General features: G+C 45.3%; 1 protein-coding gene across 1 annotated transcript in view; it reads left to right on the top strand.

Annotated features, from left to right (window-relative positions):
• The first annotated feature begins 3,578 nt into the window (after nt 1-3,578).
• The window catches only part of cope (COPI coat complex subunit epsilon), a 29,271-nt gene continuing 12,732 nt past the window's right edge, over nt 3,579-20,117 (top strand). The window contains exons 1-6 of the mRNA XM_070860799.1: nt 3,579-3,706; nt 9,266-9,328; nt 12,394-12,494; nt 13,527-13,679; nt 14,915-14,968; nt 19,132-19,213. Coding sequence (XP_070716900.1) covers nt 3,584-3,706; nt 9,266-9,328; nt 12,394-12,494; nt 13,527-13,679; nt 14,915-14,968; nt 19,132-19,213 — 576 coding nt within the window. The 5' untranslated portion in view covers nt 3,579-3,583. The remainder of the gene's footprint in view (nt 3,707-9,265; nt 9,329-12,393; nt 12,495-13,526; nt 13,680-14,914; nt 14,969-19,131; nt 19,214-20,117) is intronic.

Here is a 20,117-nt window from a genome sequence, read left to right as displayed (position 1 = left end):
GGAGACAGAGGCAAACAAAATGGAGACAAAAGCAAAAGACAGAAAGGAGATGAGTAAAAGTGGAGGGCAGAGTAACCGAAGGCAAAAAACAAAAAGGGCCACTGTACAGAAAAATTCTAAAGGGTCAAAGTGTAATAAAAAGGCAAGCATGAAAGCTCGGTGCCTCAATGCGAGGAGTATTCGGAACCCAGGAGAGGGCTCTGAGCTAGTTAGTGGGTGAGAGCGCAGATGAACAGGACCCCAAGAAAGAATTCAAAAGGCAGGAGGCAACAGAGCAGAGTAGCACTGGGGTAAGTGTAAACCACAAGGTGATAGGAAGGGACAATATGTATGAATATAAAGGGGCTGCAGGAGGGGTCAAAACTAAAAATCATGGTTTAAAAACTAGTATTAAAACACTATCTAAACGCACGCAGCATTCGAAATAAAGTAAATGAGTTGACGGCACAAATCATTACAAATGGGTATGATTTGGTGGCCATTACAGAAACGTGGTTGCAGGGTGGCCAAGACTGGGAATTAAACATACTGGGGTATCTGACAATTCGGAAAGATAGACAAGTAGGGAAAGGAGGTGGGGTAGCTCTGTTAATAAAGGATGATATCAGGGCAGTTGTGAGAGACGATATTGGCTCTAATGAACAAAATGTTGAATCATTGTGGGTGGAGATTAGAGATAGTAAGGAGAAAAAGTCGCTGGTGGGCGTAGTTTATTGGCCCCAAATAATAACTTCATGGTGGGGCGGGCAATAATCAAGGGAATAATGGAGGCATGTGAAAAAGGAATGGCAGTAATCATGGGGGATTTTAACCTACATATCGATTGGTCAAATCAAATCGCACGGGGTAGCCTTGAGGAGGAATTCATAGAATGCATACGGGATTGTTTCTTAGAACAGTATGTTACAGAGCCTACAAGGGAGCAAGCTATCTTAGATCTGGTCCTGTGTAATGAGACATGAATAATAAACGATCTCCTAGTAAAAGATCCTCTCGAAATGAGTGATCACAGTATGGTTGAATTTGTAATACAGATCGAGGGTGAGGAAGTAGTGTCTCCAACGAGCGAACTATGCTTAAACAAAGGGGACTACAGTGGGATGAGGGCAGAGTTAGCTAAAGTAGACTGGGAACACAGACTAAACGGTGGCACAATTGAGGAACAGTGGAGGATTTTTAAGGAGCTCTTTCATAGTGCTCAACAAAAATATATTCCAGTGAAAAAGAAGGGCCGTAAGAGAAGGGATAACCAGCCGTAGATAACCAAGGAAATAAAGGAGAGTATAAAATTAAAAACCAATGCATATAAGGTGGCCAAGGTTAGTGGGAAACTAGAAGATTGGGAAAATTTTAAACAACAGCAAAGAATGACTAAGAAAGCAATAAAGAAAGGAAAGATAGATTACGAAAGTAAACTTGCACAAAACATAAAAACAGATAGTAAAAGCTTTTACCAATATATAAAACGGAAAAGAGTGACTAAAGTAAATGTTGGTCCCTTAGAAGATGAGAAGGGGGATTTAATAATGGGAAATGTGGAAATGGCTGAGACCTTAAACAATTATTTTGCTTCGGTCTTCACAGTGGAAGATACAAAAACCATGCCAAAAATTGCTGGTCACAGGAATGTGGGAAGGGAGGACCTTGAGACAATCACTGTCACTAGGGAGGTAGTGCTGGACAGGCTAATGGGACTCAAGGTAGACAAGTCCCCTGGTCCTGATGAAATGTATCCCAGGGTATTAAAAGAGATGGCGGAAGTTATAGCAGATGTATTCGTTATAATCTACCAAAATTCTCTGGACTCTGGAGAGGTACCAGCGGATTGGAAAGCAGCTAATGTAACGCCTCTATTTAAAAAAGGGGGCAGACAAAAGGCAGGTAACTATAGGCCGGTTAGTTTAACATCTACAGTGGGGAAAATGCTTGAAGCTATCATTAAGGAAGAAATAGCGGGACATCTAGATAGGAATAGTGCAATCAAGCAGACGCAACATGGATTCATGAAGGGGAAATCATGTTTAACTAATTTACTGGAATTCTTTGAGGATATAACGAGCATGGTGGATAGAGGTGTATCGATGGATGTGGTGTATTTAGATTTCCAAAAGGCATTCGATAAGGTTCCACACAAAAGGTTACTGCAGAAGATAAAGGTACGCGGAGTCAGAGGAAATTGCAGCAGGTAATCAGGAAGGCGAATGGAATGTTGGCCTTCATTGCGAGAGGGATGGAGTACAAAAGCAGGGAGGTCCTGCTGCAACTGTATAGGGTATTGGTAAGGCCACACCTGGAGTACTGCGTGCAGTTTTGATCACCTTACTTAAGGTATGATATACTGGCTTTGGAGGGGGTACAGAGATGATTCACTAGGCTGATTCCGGAGCTGAGGGGGTTACCTTATGATGATAGATTGAGTAGACTGGGTCTTTACTCATTGGAGTTCAGAAGGATGAGGGGTGATCTTATAGAAACATTTAAAATCATGAAATGGATAGGCAAGATAAAGGCAGAGAGGTTGTTTCCACTGGTCGGGAAGACTAGAACTAGGGGGCACAGCCTCAAAATACGGGGGAGCCAATTTAAAACCGAGTTGAGAAGGAATTTCTTCTCCCAGAGGGTTGTGAATCTGTGGAATTCTCTGCCCAAGGAAGCAGTTGAGGCTAGCTCATTGAATGTATTCAAGTCACAGATAGATAGATTTTTAACCAATATGGGAATTAAGGGTTACGGGGAGAGGGCGGGTAAGTGGAGCTGAGTCCACGGCCAGATCAGCCATGATCTTGTTGAATGGCGGAACAGGCTCGAGGGGTTAGATGGCCTACTCCTGTTCCTAATTCTTATGTTCTTATGTAACATAGGTCCATACCAATGTTTATGCTTTACAGGAGCACTTCTTCATCTAATCCCATCAACATAACCTTACACAGTGTCAGCTGTGATTCAGTGGGTAGCACTGAGTCAGAAGGTTGTGGGTTCAAGTCCCATTCCAGAGACTTGAGCACAGAACAGCTAGGCTGCCACTAGAGTGCAGTACTGCAGGAGTGCTAGACTGTCAGAGGTGTTGTCTTTTGGATGACATGTTAAACCGAGGCCCTGTCTCAGGTTGACGTAAAAGATTCCATGGTACTATTTCGAAGAAGAGCAGGGGAGTTAGCCCTGGGCCCAATATTTATCCCTCAATCAACATAACAAAAAACAACAGATAATCCGGTTGTTATCACATTGTCGTGTGTTGGCTGCTGCGTTTCCCACACTTCAAAAATATTTAATTGGCTGTTAAAGTGCTTTGGAACGTCCGGTGGTCCTAAAAGGCACTATATAAATTCTCTCCACAGATGCTGCCTGACCCACTGAGATTTCCAGCATTTTCTGTTTTTATTTCAGATTCCAGCATCTGCATTATTTTGCTTTTATATAAATGCAAGTCTTTCTTTTTATTAAGTGGCTTGGTGTAAATTTTTTGTCTTGTGAAACCTTTGGGACATTTCACTACGTTAAAGGCGCTATATAAATACAAGTTGTTGTTGTAGCCCGAATGGCTCCGAGCATGCGCAGTGCAGCCGCGCCACGTGTGCTGCGCATGCGCGCTGGGCCGGGTAAGATGGCGGCGCTGCAAGCGGATGGCGAGCGGCTGTTCGACGTCAGGAACAGCTTCTACATCGGCAGCTTCCAGCAGTGCATCAATGAGGCGCAGCGGGTCAAGGTGAGGCGGACAGGGGACAGGGGACAGGGGACATGGAGCGGCCCGGAGCCGGGCGTCTGAAAATCAACACAGGCGGATCGGAGATTGGAGCAGGCCCGGGACACAGAGAGAGAGAGCCCGGGGTGGGGGGACAGACAGACAGTGAGTGCCCGGGGGGTACAGAGAGAGAGAGAGAGCCCGGGGGGGGACAGACAGACAGGCAGACAGACAGTGAGTGAGTGCCCGGGGGGTACAGAGAGAGAGAGAGAGAGAGAGCCCGGGGGGGGACAGACAGACAGACAGACAGACAGTGAGTGCCCGGGGGGTACAGAGAGAGAGAGAGAGAGAGCCCGGGGGGGGACAGACAGACAGACAGACAGACAGTGAGTGCCCGGGGGGTACAGAGAGAGAGAGAGAGAGAGCCCGGGGGGGGACAGACAGACAGACAGACAGACAGTGAGTGAGTGCCCGGGGGGTACAAAGAGAGAGAGAGAGCCCGGGGGGGGACAGACAGACAGACAGACAGACAGTGAGTGAGTGCCCGGGGGGTACAGAGAGAGAGAGAGAGCCCGGGGGGAGACAGACAGACAGACAGACAGACAGTGAGTGAGTGCCCGGGGGGTACAGAGAGAGAGAGAGAGAGAGAGCCCGGGGGGGACAGACAGACAGACAGACAGACAGACAGTGAGTGCCCGGGGGGTACAGAGAGAGAGAGAGAGAGAGAGAGAGCCCGGGGGGGGACAGACAGACAGACAGACAGTGAGTGCCCTGGGGGTACAGAGAGAGAGAGAGAGAGAGAGCCCGGGGGGGGACAGACAGACAGACAGACAGACAGACAGTGAGTGAGTGCCCGGGGGGTACAGAGAGAGAGAGAGAGCCCGGGGGGGGGACAGACAGACAGACAGACAGACAGACAGTGAGTGAGTGCCCGGGGGGGACAGAGAGAGAGAGCGAGAGAGAGAGAGAGTGAGTGAGTGCCCGGGGGGACAGAGAGAGTGAGTGAGTGCCCGGGGGGACAGAGAGAGTGAGTGCCCAGGGGGACAGAGAGAGAGAGAGAGAGTGCCCGGGGGGACAGACAGAGACAGAGAGAGAGAGCCCGGGGGTAGACAGACAGACAGACAGACAGAGAGAGTGAGTGAGTGCCTGGGGGGACAGAGAGAGAGTGAGTGCCAGGGGGGACAGACAGAGAGAGAGAGTGCCCGGGGGGGACAGATAGACAGAGGGAGAGAGAGAGAGTGAGTGCCCGGGGGGGACAGACAGAGGGAAAGAGAGAGAGCCCAGGGGGGACAGACAGACAGAGAAAGAGAGCAAGAGCCTGGGGGCGAGGACAGAGAGAGAGAGAGAGAGAGAGAGAGAGTGCCCGGGGGGGTTGGGGGGGAGAGAGAGAGAGCGAGGCTGGGGGGGAGAGAGAGAGAGAGAGAAAGAGAGCCCGGGGGAGGGAGAGGGAGGGCGAGAGAGAGAGAGAGAGAGCCGGGCGGGGGGCGGAGAGAGCGCCCGGGGGGAACAGAGACAGCCTGGGGAGGACAGACTGTGAGAGAGTAAGTGAGTGAGTGAGTGAGTGAGCCCAGGTTGAAACAGGGGATGGAGAGAGAGAAAGCGCGAGCCAGGGGCGGGGGGGAACAGACAGAGAGCGCGAGCATGGGGGAATGCTGCACTGTCAGAGGTGCCGTCTTTTGGATGAGTCTTTACATTGGATGTCCAAAAGTGCTTTACAACCAATGAATAGTTTGAAGTGTAGACACAGCCAGCTCCCACAAACAGCAATGTGATAATGACCAGATAATCTGGTTTTTAGTGATGTTGATTCAGGGATAAATATTGACCAGGACACCGGGGATAACTCCGCTGCATTTCTTTGAAATATTGCCATGGGATTTTAACATCCACCTGAGAGAGCAGACTGATCCTCAGTTTAACATCTCATCCACAAGACATCACCTCTGACAGTGAAGCACTCCCTAGTACTGCATTGGAGTGCCTGCCTAGATTTTTGGGCTCAACTCTCTGGAGTGGGACTTGAACCCACAACTTTCTGACTCGGAAGCGAGGGTGTCACTACTGAGTTGACAAATCTGAACTAATGTTCTAGTGGTGCACTGCAGTTTGCCTCAGCAACCCTGAGCCGGAGAAAGGGGAAAACATTGGCTAGGCTTTCCAATGAGCATTACCCAGTGATCCTTGGTCGAATATGTGCATGTGGCGGTTGGGTAAGGACAGGATTGTGAATGTATATAAAGGATGAATTATCCAAAACAAACCTAATAATGTAATCTGAATATGGAGGTTAATGCTATAAACTGCTTGGGCTGTACTGTCTGTCATGACATTTAAATGTAATGAAACCCCAGTGAAGTAAGATAAGGTTTTGATCGAGTGGTTACAGTGAGAATGTTTCCACTTGTGGGGAAGAGCATAACTGGAGGCCATCAATATTAAGATTGTCACCAAGAAATCCAATAGTGAATGCAGAAGAAAATTCTTTACTTTACAAAGAGTGGCGAGAATGTGGATCTCACTGCCACAGGGAGTGGTTGAAGTGAATAGTATAGATTCATTTAAGGGCAGACTAGACAAGCATCTGAGAGAGAAGGGAATGGAGGGTTATGCGGATAGATTTAATTGAGGAAAGACGGGAGAAGGCTTGAGTGGAGCATAACACCGGCATGGACTGGTTGTGCCGAATGGCCTGTTTCTGTTCCGTATATCCTATGTAAATTGCTGCTTTGTAAACATTCCTAGTTTCCCATTGTTTATTATTTAAATATATATTGCATTCTTGGAAACTATTAAACAAATGTGCAGAAAGAGATCAGAGCAAGTTGTATTAATCCATTTGAAAGAAAGGGCAAATAAGGACTAGCTCTGTTTCTCTTTTGCTATTTATAAAGTTCAGTTCAATTTAAATTCTAATTTGGTTACATGGCTTGATAATTCAACAATGCAAATTAATGTACATTGGCTCACCAACGTCCCAGCATAGAAAACATAGAAAATAGGTGCAGGAGTAGGCCATTCGGCCCTTCGAGTCTGCACCACCATTCAATAAGATCATGGCTGATCCTTCACCTCAGTATCCCTTTCCCGCTTTCTCTCCATATCCTTGATCCCTTTAGCCGTAAAGGTCATATCTAACTCCCTCTTGAATACATCCAATGAACTGGCATCAACAACTCTCTGCGGCAGGGAATTCCACAGGTTAACAACTCTGAGTGAAGAAGTTTCTCCTCATCTCAGTCCTAAATGGCCTACCCCTTATCCTAAGACTGTGTCCCTGGTTCTGGACTTCCCCAACATCGGGAACATTCTTCCCGCACCTAACCTGTCCCATCCCGTCAGAATCTTATACGTTTCTATGAGATCCCCTCTCATCCTTCTAAACTCCAGTGTATAAAGGCCCAGTCGATCCAGTCTCTCCTCATATGTCAGTCCAGCCATCCCTGGAATCAGTCTGGTGAACCTTCGCTGCACTCTCTCAATAGCAAGAACATCCTTCCTCAGATTAGGAGACCAAAACTGAACACAGTATTCCAGGTGAGCCTTCGCCAAGGCCCTGTACAATTGCAGTAAGACCTCCCTGCTCCTATACTCAAATCCCCTAGCTATGAATTCCAACATACCATTTGCCGCCTTCATCGCCTACTGTACCTGCATGCCAACTTTCAAAGACTGATGAACCATGACATCCAGGTCTCATTGCATCTCCCCTTTTCCTAATCAGCCGCCATTCAGATAATCTGCCTTCATGTTTTTGCCACCAAAGTGGATAACCTCACATTTATCCACATTATACTGCATCTGCCATGCATTTGCCCACTCACCTAACCTGTCCAAGTCACCCTGTAGCCTCTTAGCATCCTCCTTGTAGCTCACACAGCCACCCAGTTTAGTGTCATCTGCAAACTTGGAGATATTACACTCAATTCCTTCATCCAAATCATTGATGTATATTGTAAAGAGCTGGGGTCCCAGCACTGAGCCCTGCGGCACTCCACTAGTCACTGCCTGCCATTCCGAAAAGGACCCGTTTATCCCGACTCTCTGCTTCCTGTCCAGCGCATTGACTTCAAGATCTTTGTCTTCATTGGCAACTCGCTCTGTGAGGTCGTTCCACTCTCCTTCTGCAACCTCCTCCAGCCCTCTGTACACTCTGGTCTGCTGTGCACTTCAGCATCGTTGGCAGTGTCTTCATCCATGTACTGTGGAATTGCCTTCCTACCTTATTGCACTCTTTTTCCCTTTGAAAAGTCTCCCGTATCTGCGACCATGCTTTTGGCCACCTTTCTCTTTTGCACCTCTTGCTCAATGTCTGATTTTTCCTGTTGCCAAGTGACTTGGAAGATTTTTGGTATACTAAAGGTGTGATATGAGAGAATAAAGGTGTCAAACCATGGCTCAGTGGGCAGCATTCTCGCCTCTGAGTCAGAAGGTTGTGGAATCAAGTCCCACTCCAGAGACTTGAGCACAAAAATCTAGGCTGACACTTTCAGTGCAGTGCTGAAGGGGCGTTACACTCGGAGGTGCTGCCTTTTGGATGAGATGTTAAACCGAGGCCCTGTCTGCTCCCTCAGGTGGACATAAAAGATCCCATAGCACTGTTTCGAAGAAGAGCAAGGGAGTTATCCCCGGTGTTCTGGTCAATATTTATCACTAAAACAGATTATCTGGTCATTATCACATTTCTATTTGTGGGAGCTTGCTGTGTACAAAATGGCTGCTACGTTTCCTATCTTACAACAGTGACTACACTTCTAAAGTAATTAATTGGTTGTAAAGCGCTTTTGGATGACTGGAGGCCGTGAAAAGTGCTATATATAAATGCAAGTCTTTTTCTTTGCAATCATATTGCCCGATTATACGTATAATCAGCAAATCTTTTAAGTGACATTAAATACTGCAACACAAACAACTGAGCACAAGTAAACTAAATTAAAATGACATGGGTAGAGTGAAATAAAACCCCCAAAATGCTGGAAGCAACTTTGTATTTTTGCCCTTTGTTGGAGCTTCCATCACTGAACTTGTTACTGATCCCCCAATTTATATGGCACATGTCCTTCCACGAGCTTATTAACTGATATTTCTCCTATTAGTGTGGTTATCTTTTTAAGTTTCGCTACATATAAACTTTTGATTGCAGTTGCCTGATGCTCTGTAGATACAGGCACCAGTTACTGTGGCACAAAGCCTTATGCACCTGAAGGTTCTAGGTTTGACGTCTGTGGTGAATTAGCTGATCTAAATCAGAAGTGGCATTTGGGACAATATAATTAGCCTGGTTTAGGGAGAGAGGTAAATTAACCAGCTTTCTCACTCCTGATCCCTATCCTGCTGGAAGTATGGATTTTTGGAAATCAGATGATGACAGGATTGAAGTTGGTCGGTTGTGATGTCCATGAGTAACTAATTTGCCAATGCTTCCTATCTAGGCTCATCCATGAAGAATGGCCATTTAGGTGGGGTACTGGAGGACTGTGTGCTTAGCAAGCGTCGTCATTGTCGGGAGAATTGAGTGAAGGATTTTTAAAATATCTGTCGCTGCTGTTTGGTTTTGTGGAACTAATTGGCTGGTTTGTCTTTCAGCTCTCTAGCCCAGAGAAAGAAGTTGAGCGAGATGTTTTCCTTTACAGAGCTTATATTGCACAGGTATGGAAACAATATTTCCTCTGGTTATTATGGATAAACAGTTTGTTTTAGTATGCGTTAACTTTCAATCTGCCCCTACTTGCCCATCTTGCTTCCAAGGCACAGAGCAGAGGCCAGTTCGCAAACATTCACTGATGCGACTCATTAGGCACCCAGTGCGGCGCGCACAAATAGGTCAGGGTTGATGCTTCCTCAGATTTCCCCCTCCCACTTCCCATGGAGAGCTTCCTGGCCTCCATGTGGTTCTTCTGAGTTGCAGATAACAAATTAGGAACAGGAGTAGGCCATTCAGTCCCTCGAGCCTGTTTCTCCATTCAGTTAGATCATGGCTGATCTTCATATCAACTTCATTTACCCACCTTGGTTCCATAACCCTTAATATCCTTACCTAACAAAAATCTATCGATCTCCATTTTGAAATTTTCAGTTGGCTTCCAGCCTCAACAGCTTTTTCCACAGAGTGAGTTCCCGATTTCCACTACCCTTTGTGTGAAGAAGTGCTTCCTGACATCACCCCTGAATAGCCTAGCTCTAATTTTAAGGTTATGCCCTCTTGTTCTAGACTCACTCCACCGAAGGGAATAGTTTTTTCCTATCTACCCTACCAAATTGTTTAATCATCTTAAACACCTCAATTACATAACCACTTAATTTTCTATATTCAAAGGTATACAAGCCGAGTCTATGCAACCTGTCCTAGTTTAACTCATTTAGCCCCAGTATCATTCTGGTGAATCTGCACTGCACCCTTTCCAAGGCCAATATATCCTTGAGATACTGTGCCCAGAAGTGAATGTGATACTCCAGATATGGGTTTAACCAAAGCTCTATACAGCTGTAACATGACCTCCGCCTCTTCAGATAAAGACGAACATTCCATGAGCCTTCTAAATTAACTTTTGTAGCTGTCCACTAGGCTTTAGTGATTTTGGTACTTGGACCTGTGAATCTCTCTGCTCCTTCACGGTTAGAAAGTACTCTGCTGTAACGTTCTTGGGTCCAAAGTGGATGACCTCACACTTTCAACTCAACAGTGTCTTGCTGTTGAACCTAAATAACGCTGTTCACTGGCACCGTGCGGACTTTTTCCACTTTGCCCTTTACGGACAATTAGATTTTAATCAGGATGGTTATCCTCCCAAGTTTGTGTAATCGATTGCAATCTGCCGGACGTATGTTCTGCTTAGCATTAAGGTTATATACAAAATGATCCCCTCAAAATTTGGGGAAGGCCATTTATACTCACTGTAGATCATTTGAAATAACTTGCACCATTTTTGATTTAGTGACTTTTTATGTTCATCGGGAATGATAGCATAGTGATTGTTACCAGACCAGTAATCCAGAGGCCTTGGCTATTACATAAGAACATAAGAAATAGGAGCAGGGGTAGGCCATGCGGCCCTTCGAGGCTGCTCCGCCTTTTAATACGATCATGGCTGATCCGATCATGGACTCAGGTCCACTTCCCGGTCCACTTCCCTGCCCGCTCCCCATAACCCCTTATTCCCTTATCAGTTAAGAAACTGTCTGTCTTAAATTTATTCAATGACCCAGCTTCCGCGGCTCTCTGAGGCAGTGAATTCCATAGATTTACAACCTTCTGAGAGAAGAAATTCCTCCTCATCTCAGTTTTAAATGGGCGAACCCTTATTCTAAGATTATGCCCCCTAGTTCTAGTCTCCCCTATCAGTGGAAACATCCTCTCTGCATCCATCTTGTCAAGCCCCCTCATAATCTTATACGTTTCGATAAGACCACCTCTCATTCTTCTGAATTCCAATGAGTAGAGGCCCAACCTACTCATCCTATCCTCATGAGTCAATTCCTCATTGATCCAGAAGCGTGAGTTCAAATCCCACCATGGCAGCTGGGGAATTAAATAAATCTGGAGTAAAAAGCTAGTATCAGTAATGGTGACCATGAAACCATCAGATTGTCGTAAAAACCCATCTGGTTCACTAATGTCCTTTTTAGGGAAGGAAATATGTCATCCTTACCCGGTCTGATCTGTATGTGACTCCAGACGCACAGCAATGTGGTTGACTCTTAACTGCTCTCTGAAATGGCTGAGCAAGCCACTCAGTTGTAACAAACTGCTGCGAAGAAGTATCACCACACGGACTGCAGCGGTTCCCGAAGGCGGCTCACCATCACCTTCTCGAGGGCAAATAGGGATGGGCAATAAATGCGGGCCTGGAACGAATTTGTTTTTTTTAATCAAAATTGGTGCTGTTGGGGATTGAGTCCCTCTTCTGTCTTCGTGTCCTGATCTCTCAGTAGTTACTGCTGGGTCAGGCACAGTTTGGTTAGGTGTAGAATTGAACGCTCCTACATTGACTCAACCATAGAGAGAGGCCTATTTGTACCAATGTGATGATATTGAACCAGCCGCCTTTCAGGTGAATTCAGTACAGCCCTGACTGATGGAATGTAAGTCTCCTGAGCTGAAAAGCTGTAATGTGAGATGAATGGGGAGTCTAGAACTAGGGGGTATAGTCACAGAATAAGGGGTCGCCCATTTAAAACGGAAATGAGGAGAAATTTCTTCTCTTAGAGCTCGTGAATCTTTGGAATTCTCTACCCCAGAGAGCTGTGGAGGCTGGGTCTTTGAATATATTTAAATTGGAGATAGACAGATTTTTTAAAGGGTAAGGGTTATGGGGAGAGCGCAAGGAAGTGGCGTTGAGGCCAGAATTGGATCAGCCATGATCTTATTGAATGGCAGAGCAGGCTCGAGAGTCCAGGTGGCCCACTCCTGTTCCTATTTCTTATGAGTTTAGGCAGTTGCAATTCATCCTTATGGAATTGAAGATTTGTTTAAAGAATGTGGGAAATGGATATTTCACTCTGGTGTAGTTGCCAGTGTTTTTCCTGGTTGTGGGGCGGGCTGGAGGAATAAAGACATGTTGTTGAGGCAGAGTAGAGGGGAGTAATGTCCTACATCTAACTGGGATTGTTTAATGTTGCTTTTCAGTGGGGAAAATAGCAACCAAAATCACTGAATTTTAAATTCAAATCCTAGTTGATCAGAAACAAATTTATAATTATTTTTATCTTCTTAGAAAAAGTATGGTGTCGTATTGGATGATATCAAACCAGGAGCTGCTGCTGAATTACAAGCTGTAAAAATGCTTGCTGAATATTTGTCCAGCGAGGATCAACGGTAAGGGACCATAATTTATTTCATATTTTCTCTAGGGCAATAGCCTTGGTCCCAGGCTCTCTTCCTGGTCTCTGTTGAGGTCATCGATCTCGACTTTGGGGCGCTATAGTTGACCTCAATGCAACTGGCCGCGATAATAATCATCCAGGCATCCCACTTCTGCGATGTATGGATGTACGGATAAGATTGGGCTTGGTTTGGTTATCTGCGGTCAAGTGCCGTCCTTTGGGCACTTATTGCTCTGTGGTGACTTGCCCAAGTGGCGTTAATGCCAATTGGCAGGCTAGTCTGTGTGGACATCATAGCCCGACCCAATCCCATCCTCGCCTGATGTCCGTATACTTTATTGCGCACATCACTGGCTGGGAATCAGGAATGGGAATTCTGTCTGTTTCTACCCTTTAGCTGGGGTTGGTAAGGCTAATTGGAATGCCCTAGCTACCATTAACTAACACAGCATAGAGCAGTAATTAATTATCATAGAATCATAGAAATGTACAGCACGGAAGGAGGCCATTTCGGCCCACTATGACCGTGCCGGCTGACCAAGAGCTATCCAGCCTAATACTACTTTCCAGCTCTTGGTCTGTTGCCCTGTAGGTTACGGCACTTCAAGTACACATCCAAGTATCTTTTAAATGTGGTGAGGGTTTCTGCCTCTACCACCCTTTCAGGCAATGAGTTCCAGACCCCCATCAAATTTCCCCTCCTATCTCCTCTAAACCTCCCCGCAATTAACTTTAAATCTATGCCCCCTGGTTGTTGACCCCACTGCCAAGGGAAACCGGTCCTTCCTATCCAGGCCCCTCATAATTTTATACACCTCAATCAGGCCTCCCCTTAGCCTCCTCTGTTCCAAAGAAAACAGACCCAGCATCTCCAATCTTTCCTCAGCCAAAATTCTCCAGTCCAGGCAACATTCTTGTAAATCCTCTTAATAAAAGTAACCAGGATTTGTCCATTGAACTCTAGCTCTAAGTAATTTTGTGTCAATATATAAAAAGAGAATTCTTGATATCACATCTTGTACAGAGATGCCACCATAGCAGAATTGGACAAGAAGATGGCGAAGAATGTTGATATTAGCAACACGACTTTCTTGTTGATGGCAGCTTCGATCTATTTACACGACCAAAATACTGATTCAGCTCTACGTACACTACACCAAGGGGAGAGTCTGGAGTGGTGAGTAGGAATGTGCAGGCTTTGCCTGTCAACATATCTGTCAAATATCTGTGCTTTATATACAGTGAATTACCTTGAGGTAAAGTTATGGTTAAGTAGGCAAACATTTAGCGCACAGTAGGGGCTCCCAAAAAGCAGTGAGTTTTCTGACACCTAATGGTGTTGGTTTGGGGGAGAATGTTGACGAGAACACTACAAGAACTCTCCACTCTTCCTCAAATAGAATATTTTAAGATCGACCTGTGCAGGTGAGCTCTCAGTTCGACATTTCCTACAAAGGATGTTCCTCTAACAAAGCAGCACTCCAGTGTCTGCCTCGATCGTGAACAGGTACTCCCCGAGCCCACCAACCCCTGCCCCTCAAATTATCGAGGCTGATTGCCTTCAACCAAGGCAATCTGATGCTCTAAGAGGAAAGTGTGGTGTAGGAATCTACATGGACGCACAGCTATGCTCGTCTGTGGCTCACATGGGTGCTGTGTGGAGGTGCAGATGTGTTTTTTGCATTGCGTGGAGTGACAATTAAGAGCTCATGTGCAAACATTCACATGCAGCCAGTGATATCCCCTGCCCATTCATCCTTTTTGTGAAGAAGCATGTAGCTTCTACTAGGGGAGGGTACGATTATATTTGGGAACTATTTTTGTGTGGAGAATTGAGTGTAAATAGCTCAATTCTTATTATTCCACCTCACTTCCAACCACGGGGCCCAATATTTCTTTCAGTGACATGGGCCTTTTCTTCTGAGTGTTTATGGTGTATTGCAGTGTGTACGCATTTTGTTCGTTGTCTAACAATGTTGGAACAATAGCGTGCACCTTTTATGAAGCACCTTTGATGCAGAAAATATCACCAAGCATTTCACAGAGGAGATGCCGCTATGGAGCAATAAAGAAGTAAGGAAGGTGACCAAAAACAAGATTATCTGAAGCCTTTAAACATGGGGAGAGATAGCAAGATAGAGGGGGTTAGAGAGCTCACCACTAACTGCAAATTGTAGCACTTTAACAGCCTTTCCCAAACTAGATACTGAAATGGTGACGGAGATAGAAAATTAAAATGGCTTTTTGTGATGCGAGGATCTTTTTGGGGGATGGGGATTGGGAATACTGTGTAGTGAAAATTTCCAAAATGCTTTTTCCTTGAAGTCTCAGAGCAGTAGGTTTATGTTCCCAGCGTAGAATACCTGTGTTGGTAATGACAGAGTGATATGTTTGTCTCTCCCACTCCTGCAGCATGGCCATGTCAATACAGATCTTTCTGAAGCTGGACCGACTGGATCTGGCTCGGTAAGTGCGTTACTAAAATTGCAGTTCGGTCGAAAGTATTTTATCATCAGCGCACTCGTACTACTGAGGCCTGACCTATGTGCACTTTACTAGAGAAAGCATGGATGTAGAATGAACTGTCCCCCTTCCTTCATTTCCCCCCCCCCCCCCCCCCCCCCCCAAATTAATGTTCATGTTTGTAAATGTGAAACTTTATCTTGAAGGTTTTTTTTTTATTCATTCATGGAATGTGGGTGTTGCCGACAAAGCCAGCATTTATTGCTCATCCCTAATAGTCCTTGAGAAGGTGGTGGTGAGCCGCCTTCTTGAACCGCTGCAATCCGTGTGGTGAAGGTTGCTGTTAGGGAGAGAGTTCCAGGATTTTGACCCAGCAACGATGAAGGAATGGCGATATTTTTCCATGTCAGGATAGTGTGTGGCGTGGAGGGGAATGTGGAGGTGGTGGTGTTCCCATGCGCCTGCTGCCCTTGTCCTTCTCGGTGGTAGAGGTCAGGGTTTGCTAGTAGCCGACTACTTTTCTCATGTTTCCCAATCTGTTTGGTTAACTAGGTTGCTTAGACAAAGGGAATGGTTTGCTTACTAAAGGACTACTTGTACAGCAGAGCTGCTTTTTAAATCTGTTTAGAAGATTTGATTACTTTTGTTTGGTTTTGCGACCATTTTTCCTCTTCTGAAGCCATCGGTATAGCTCTAGGTTGCTAATGCCACCCTTGTTTACATGGCCATTTAAGTGAGCCTATACCTTGAATGAGACCTGTGATAATTGATGGCTGCAGATTCCCCCCCCCCTCCAGTTCAAGGTAGCTGTGGGCCACGATGACTGAGGATGTTATGCAGCCCGGTCTGCAAATCAATTAATTTAAGATCCTTTTTCTTTCCACGTGTGTTTCTATAACATTCTGTTTTCACTGTGAACGCTGGTGACCTCATTGAGGCACTGTCTCCGAGGAAACTTGAATTAACTTCCGTAAATGGTCATGACGCAGGAATACTGAATCGATTATTACTTCCACTGTGTGGCTCCCTAGTATGGCTGAGTTCAAAAGCTCGGTCTGGCCAATTTCCAGGAAATATATACAAGAGTTTGTGCAAACAGGAAACTTAGATGGCAGATGCACAGATTAACCGAGCGACATCACAATTGAATGTAGTGCTTTGTGTCTTGGATTAAGGATTTTACAGCATGGTTTGAATCATTTTATTGGTTCCTGACCCTCTTTATCCCATTTTAAACCTAATAATTAGTGCTGAAATTAAACCCAGTTTCTACTTTGGCCCAAGCTCACTGAATCCATGTGGATTGGTTGGGTCCGGTAAATCAGTTTTGTCACAGAACAAACCCAGCAATTGCGTATAGGGTATATATATTTTTTTCTGTGGCCAGTTTTGAAGACTGTTCAATGCATCAGGTCACCAGGAACGTGTGAACAGTCAAGAGCTGGAAAAGGCCATTTAGCTCATCGAAGCTCACCCCAAGTCCAACATCCATCCTTAAGAAACCATAATGTCTTTTGTCTGTTGTACCATAACTGTTGGATTACTCAAAATATTTATTACTTAAAGAAAGAAAATTTTTGTAATGTTACCATTTTTAATATAAAAAACTATTTGGGCCCACGATCCTTTAAAGTAAATAATTAATAAAAAAAACAGATTATTTGGTCATTATCACCTTACTGTTCGTGAGAAACATAGAAACATAGAAAATAGGTGAAGGAGTAGGCCATTCGATTCTTCAAGCCTGCACCACCATTCAATATGATCATGGCTGATCATGCAACTTCAGTACCCCATTCCTGCTTTCTCTCCATACCCCTTGATCCCTTTAGCCGTAAGGGCCACATCTAACTCCCTTTTGAATATATCTAACGAACTGGCCTCAATAACTTCCTGTGGTAGAGAATTCCACAGGTTCACAATTCTCTGAGTGAAGAAGCTTCTCCTCATCTCAGTCCTAAGTGGCTTGCCCCTTATCCTTAGACTGTGACCCCTGGTTCTGGACTTCCCCAACATCGGGAACATTCTTCCTGCATCTAACCTGTCCAATCCCATCAGAATTTTATATGTTTCTATGAGATCCCCTCTCATTCTTCTAAATTCCAGTGAATATAAGCCTAGTCGATCCAGTCTTTCTTGATATGTCAGTTCTGCCATCCCGGGAATCAGTCTGGTGAACCTTCGCTGCACTCCCTCAATAGCAAGAATGTCCTTCCTCATATTAGGAGACCAAAACTGTACACAATATGCAAAGGTGTGGCCTCATCAAGGCCCTATACAACTGCATTAAAACCTCCCTGCTCCTATACTCAATTCCTCTTGCTATGAAGGCCAACATGGCATTTGCCTTCTTCATCGCCTGCTATACCTACATGCCAACTTTCAATAACTGATGTACCATGACACCCAGGTCTCGTTGCACCTTCCCTTTTCCCAATCTGTCACCATTCAGATAATCTGCGTTGCTGTTTTTGCCACCAAAGTGGATAACCTCACATTATCTACATTATACGGCATCTGCCATGCATTTGCCCACTCATCTAACCTGTCCAAGTCACCCTGCAGCCTCTTAGCATCCTCCTCACAGCTCACACTGCTACCCAGCTTAATGTCAGATTGCTTGTGCGCAAATTGGCTGCCGCGTTTCCTACATTGCAACAGTGACTGCACTCCAAAAGTACTTCATTGGCTGTAAAGTGCTTTGAGACGTCCTGTGTCTGTGAAAGGCGCTATATAAATCCAAGTCTGTCTTTCTAATATTTTGCATGTCTCATTGAGGTCCTGTCAACTTTCTTTCTCTAGAGTTAAGGTTTGTCTAATCTTTCCTGCTACTTGATAACGATGATTCCTGTCTTCATCTGTTCTAGTCAGTGCATAATAATTTTGGAGTGAAGCAATTTTTGCACCGACAAGCAAAAAATAGAATTAAAATGTGAGATGTTCCACTCAATCCAGACAGTGCACATTGCACAATAAACATTCATTAAATGTAGTGGTACTTTTTTCACTTGGAAGATATTTGAAGCCTGTTCGCGTGACAGTACACTATGTGCAGTTGGAACTTTCCACGCAATTAGTTCTGTTGCTGTTTTCCAAATTTAAACTCTAGTGAGGAAAATTATTAAAGCAGGGCAGCAGTTAAACCGACACAGCGCAATGAATTCAGCTTACCCTAATTGGAACGTTACATTATCCAGCGACTGACCGAGACTTGTAGACCTGACAGGTTCCAGATTCAATGGTCAGTTTGTGTTGTTAGCTGCTATGAGTTGGAATGGTGTTGGTTAGAGTGAGGAAAGTTGGCCAGGTTACTGCTCCTGGTGATGATCCAGTTGTTTTCTCTCTCTCTTGTCCCCCCCACCCTTGCACTTTGTTGGAAAAGGCATGTGAACAATGGGTGACCGTGGGCTTTTTAATCCTCTCTCCTCCCCACTCCCTGATTGAATAACCTATGACTCAGTAGGTAGCACTCTTGCCTCTGAGTCACAAGGTTGTGGGTTCAAGTCCCACTCCAGAGACTTGAGCATAAAAATCTAGGCTGACACTCCCAGTGAAGTACTGATCGAGCACTGTCTTTTGGATGAGATGTTAAACCCAGGCCCATTATGCTCTCTAAGATGGATGTAAAAGATCCCTCGGCACTATTTCAAAGAAGAGCAGGGGCGTTATCCCCGATGTCCTGGCCAATATGTATCCCTTAATCAACATCACAAAAACAGATTATCTGGTCATGATCACATTGCTGTTTGTGGGAGCTTGCTGTGCACAAAGTGGCTGCTGCGTTTCCCACATTACAACAGTGACTTGAAGCACCTTGGGACATTTCACTACATTAAAGGCGCTATATAAATACAAGTTGTTGACTACACTTCAAAAAGTACTTCATTGGCTGTAAAGCACTTTGGGGCATCCTGAGGTTGAGGTTGCTATATAAATACAAGTATTTTTTTTCTTTGTCTTGGTCAAGTCCCACCTGAAACTGATGAGGTGTTTGGAAAGCATCCGTTGTCGATCGAATATTGCCCAGCAAGGGGTTACTTTCATCAGGGTGGCAGGGGAAGAAAACTATAGTGCAAAAAATTTTACAATGCTGCTGTTGTCTTCTACTGGAGAGTTCTGGTTGCCTGTTGCATTGCATAATTGCCAACTTAATCCATTTAATTTAGAAAGGAGCTGAAGAAGATGCACGAGCAGGATGAGGATGCCACATTGACCCAGTTATCGACAGCCTGGGTGAATCTGGCTATGGTGAGCGTCCTGCAAATGTACAGGATCTAATGTTAATTGTGGTTTTGCCCCTCCCTGACTCTCTAAACTGCTCCAGCGTGACAAACCGCCTGCACCCTAAACTCTTTGCACCCTGAACTCTCTCCCTCTGACTGGCCTCTTGTGCACCCCACCCTTTCCTTCGCCTCACCAGTGGCTGCTGTGTCTTCATACTGTACGCCTAGCATACTGGTTTATGTTACTGGGCTAGTAATCCAGATGCCTGGATTAATGCTCCGGAAACATAAGTTCCAATCCACCATGGCAGCTGGGGAATTTAAATTCAATTAATTAAATGAATCTGAAATAGAAAACTAGCATCAGTAATGACCATGAAACTACAGGATTGTCATTAAAAACCCATCTGGTTCACTAATGTCCTTTAGGGAAGGAAATCTGCTGTCCTTACCCGGTCTGGCCTATAGAAACATAGAAATTTACAGCGCAGAAGGAGGCCATTCCCGCCCACCGTGTCTGCGCCGGCCGACAAAGAGCCGCACGGCCCTCGGTCAGCAGCCCTAAAGGTTACACACGAACCTATGAACAATGGCGGAAAGGCAAAGAACACCCAGCCCAACCAGTCCGCCTCACACAACTGCGACACCCCTTACACTGAAAGCATCTACACTCCACCCCAACCGGAGCCATGTGATCTCCTGGGAGGGCAACAACCAGATAAAAACCCCGGCCAATTTAGGGAGAAAAAAACCTGGGAAAATTCCTCTCTGACCCATCCAGGCGATCGACACGAGTCCAGGAGATCACCCTGGCCGTATTCTATTCCCTGCAGCACTTACCGTTATATCTGCGGCATCCAACAACTATGTGACTCTAGACCCACAGCAATGTGGTTGACTCTTAACTGCCCTCTGAAATGGCCGAGCAA

The sequence above is a fragment of the Pristiophorus japonicus genome, chromosome 18, assembly GCF_044704955.1.
Source record: "Pristiophorus japonicus isolate sPriJap1 chromosome 18, sPriJap1.hap1, whole genome shotgun sequence".
Taxonomy (NCBI): Eukaryota; Metazoa; Chordata; class Chondrichthyes; family Pristiophoridae; genus Pristiophorus; species Pristiophorus japonicus.
The sequence above is the reverse complement of the archived record's forward strand: the minus strand, read 5'-3'. Positions and strand labels throughout refer to the sequence as shown.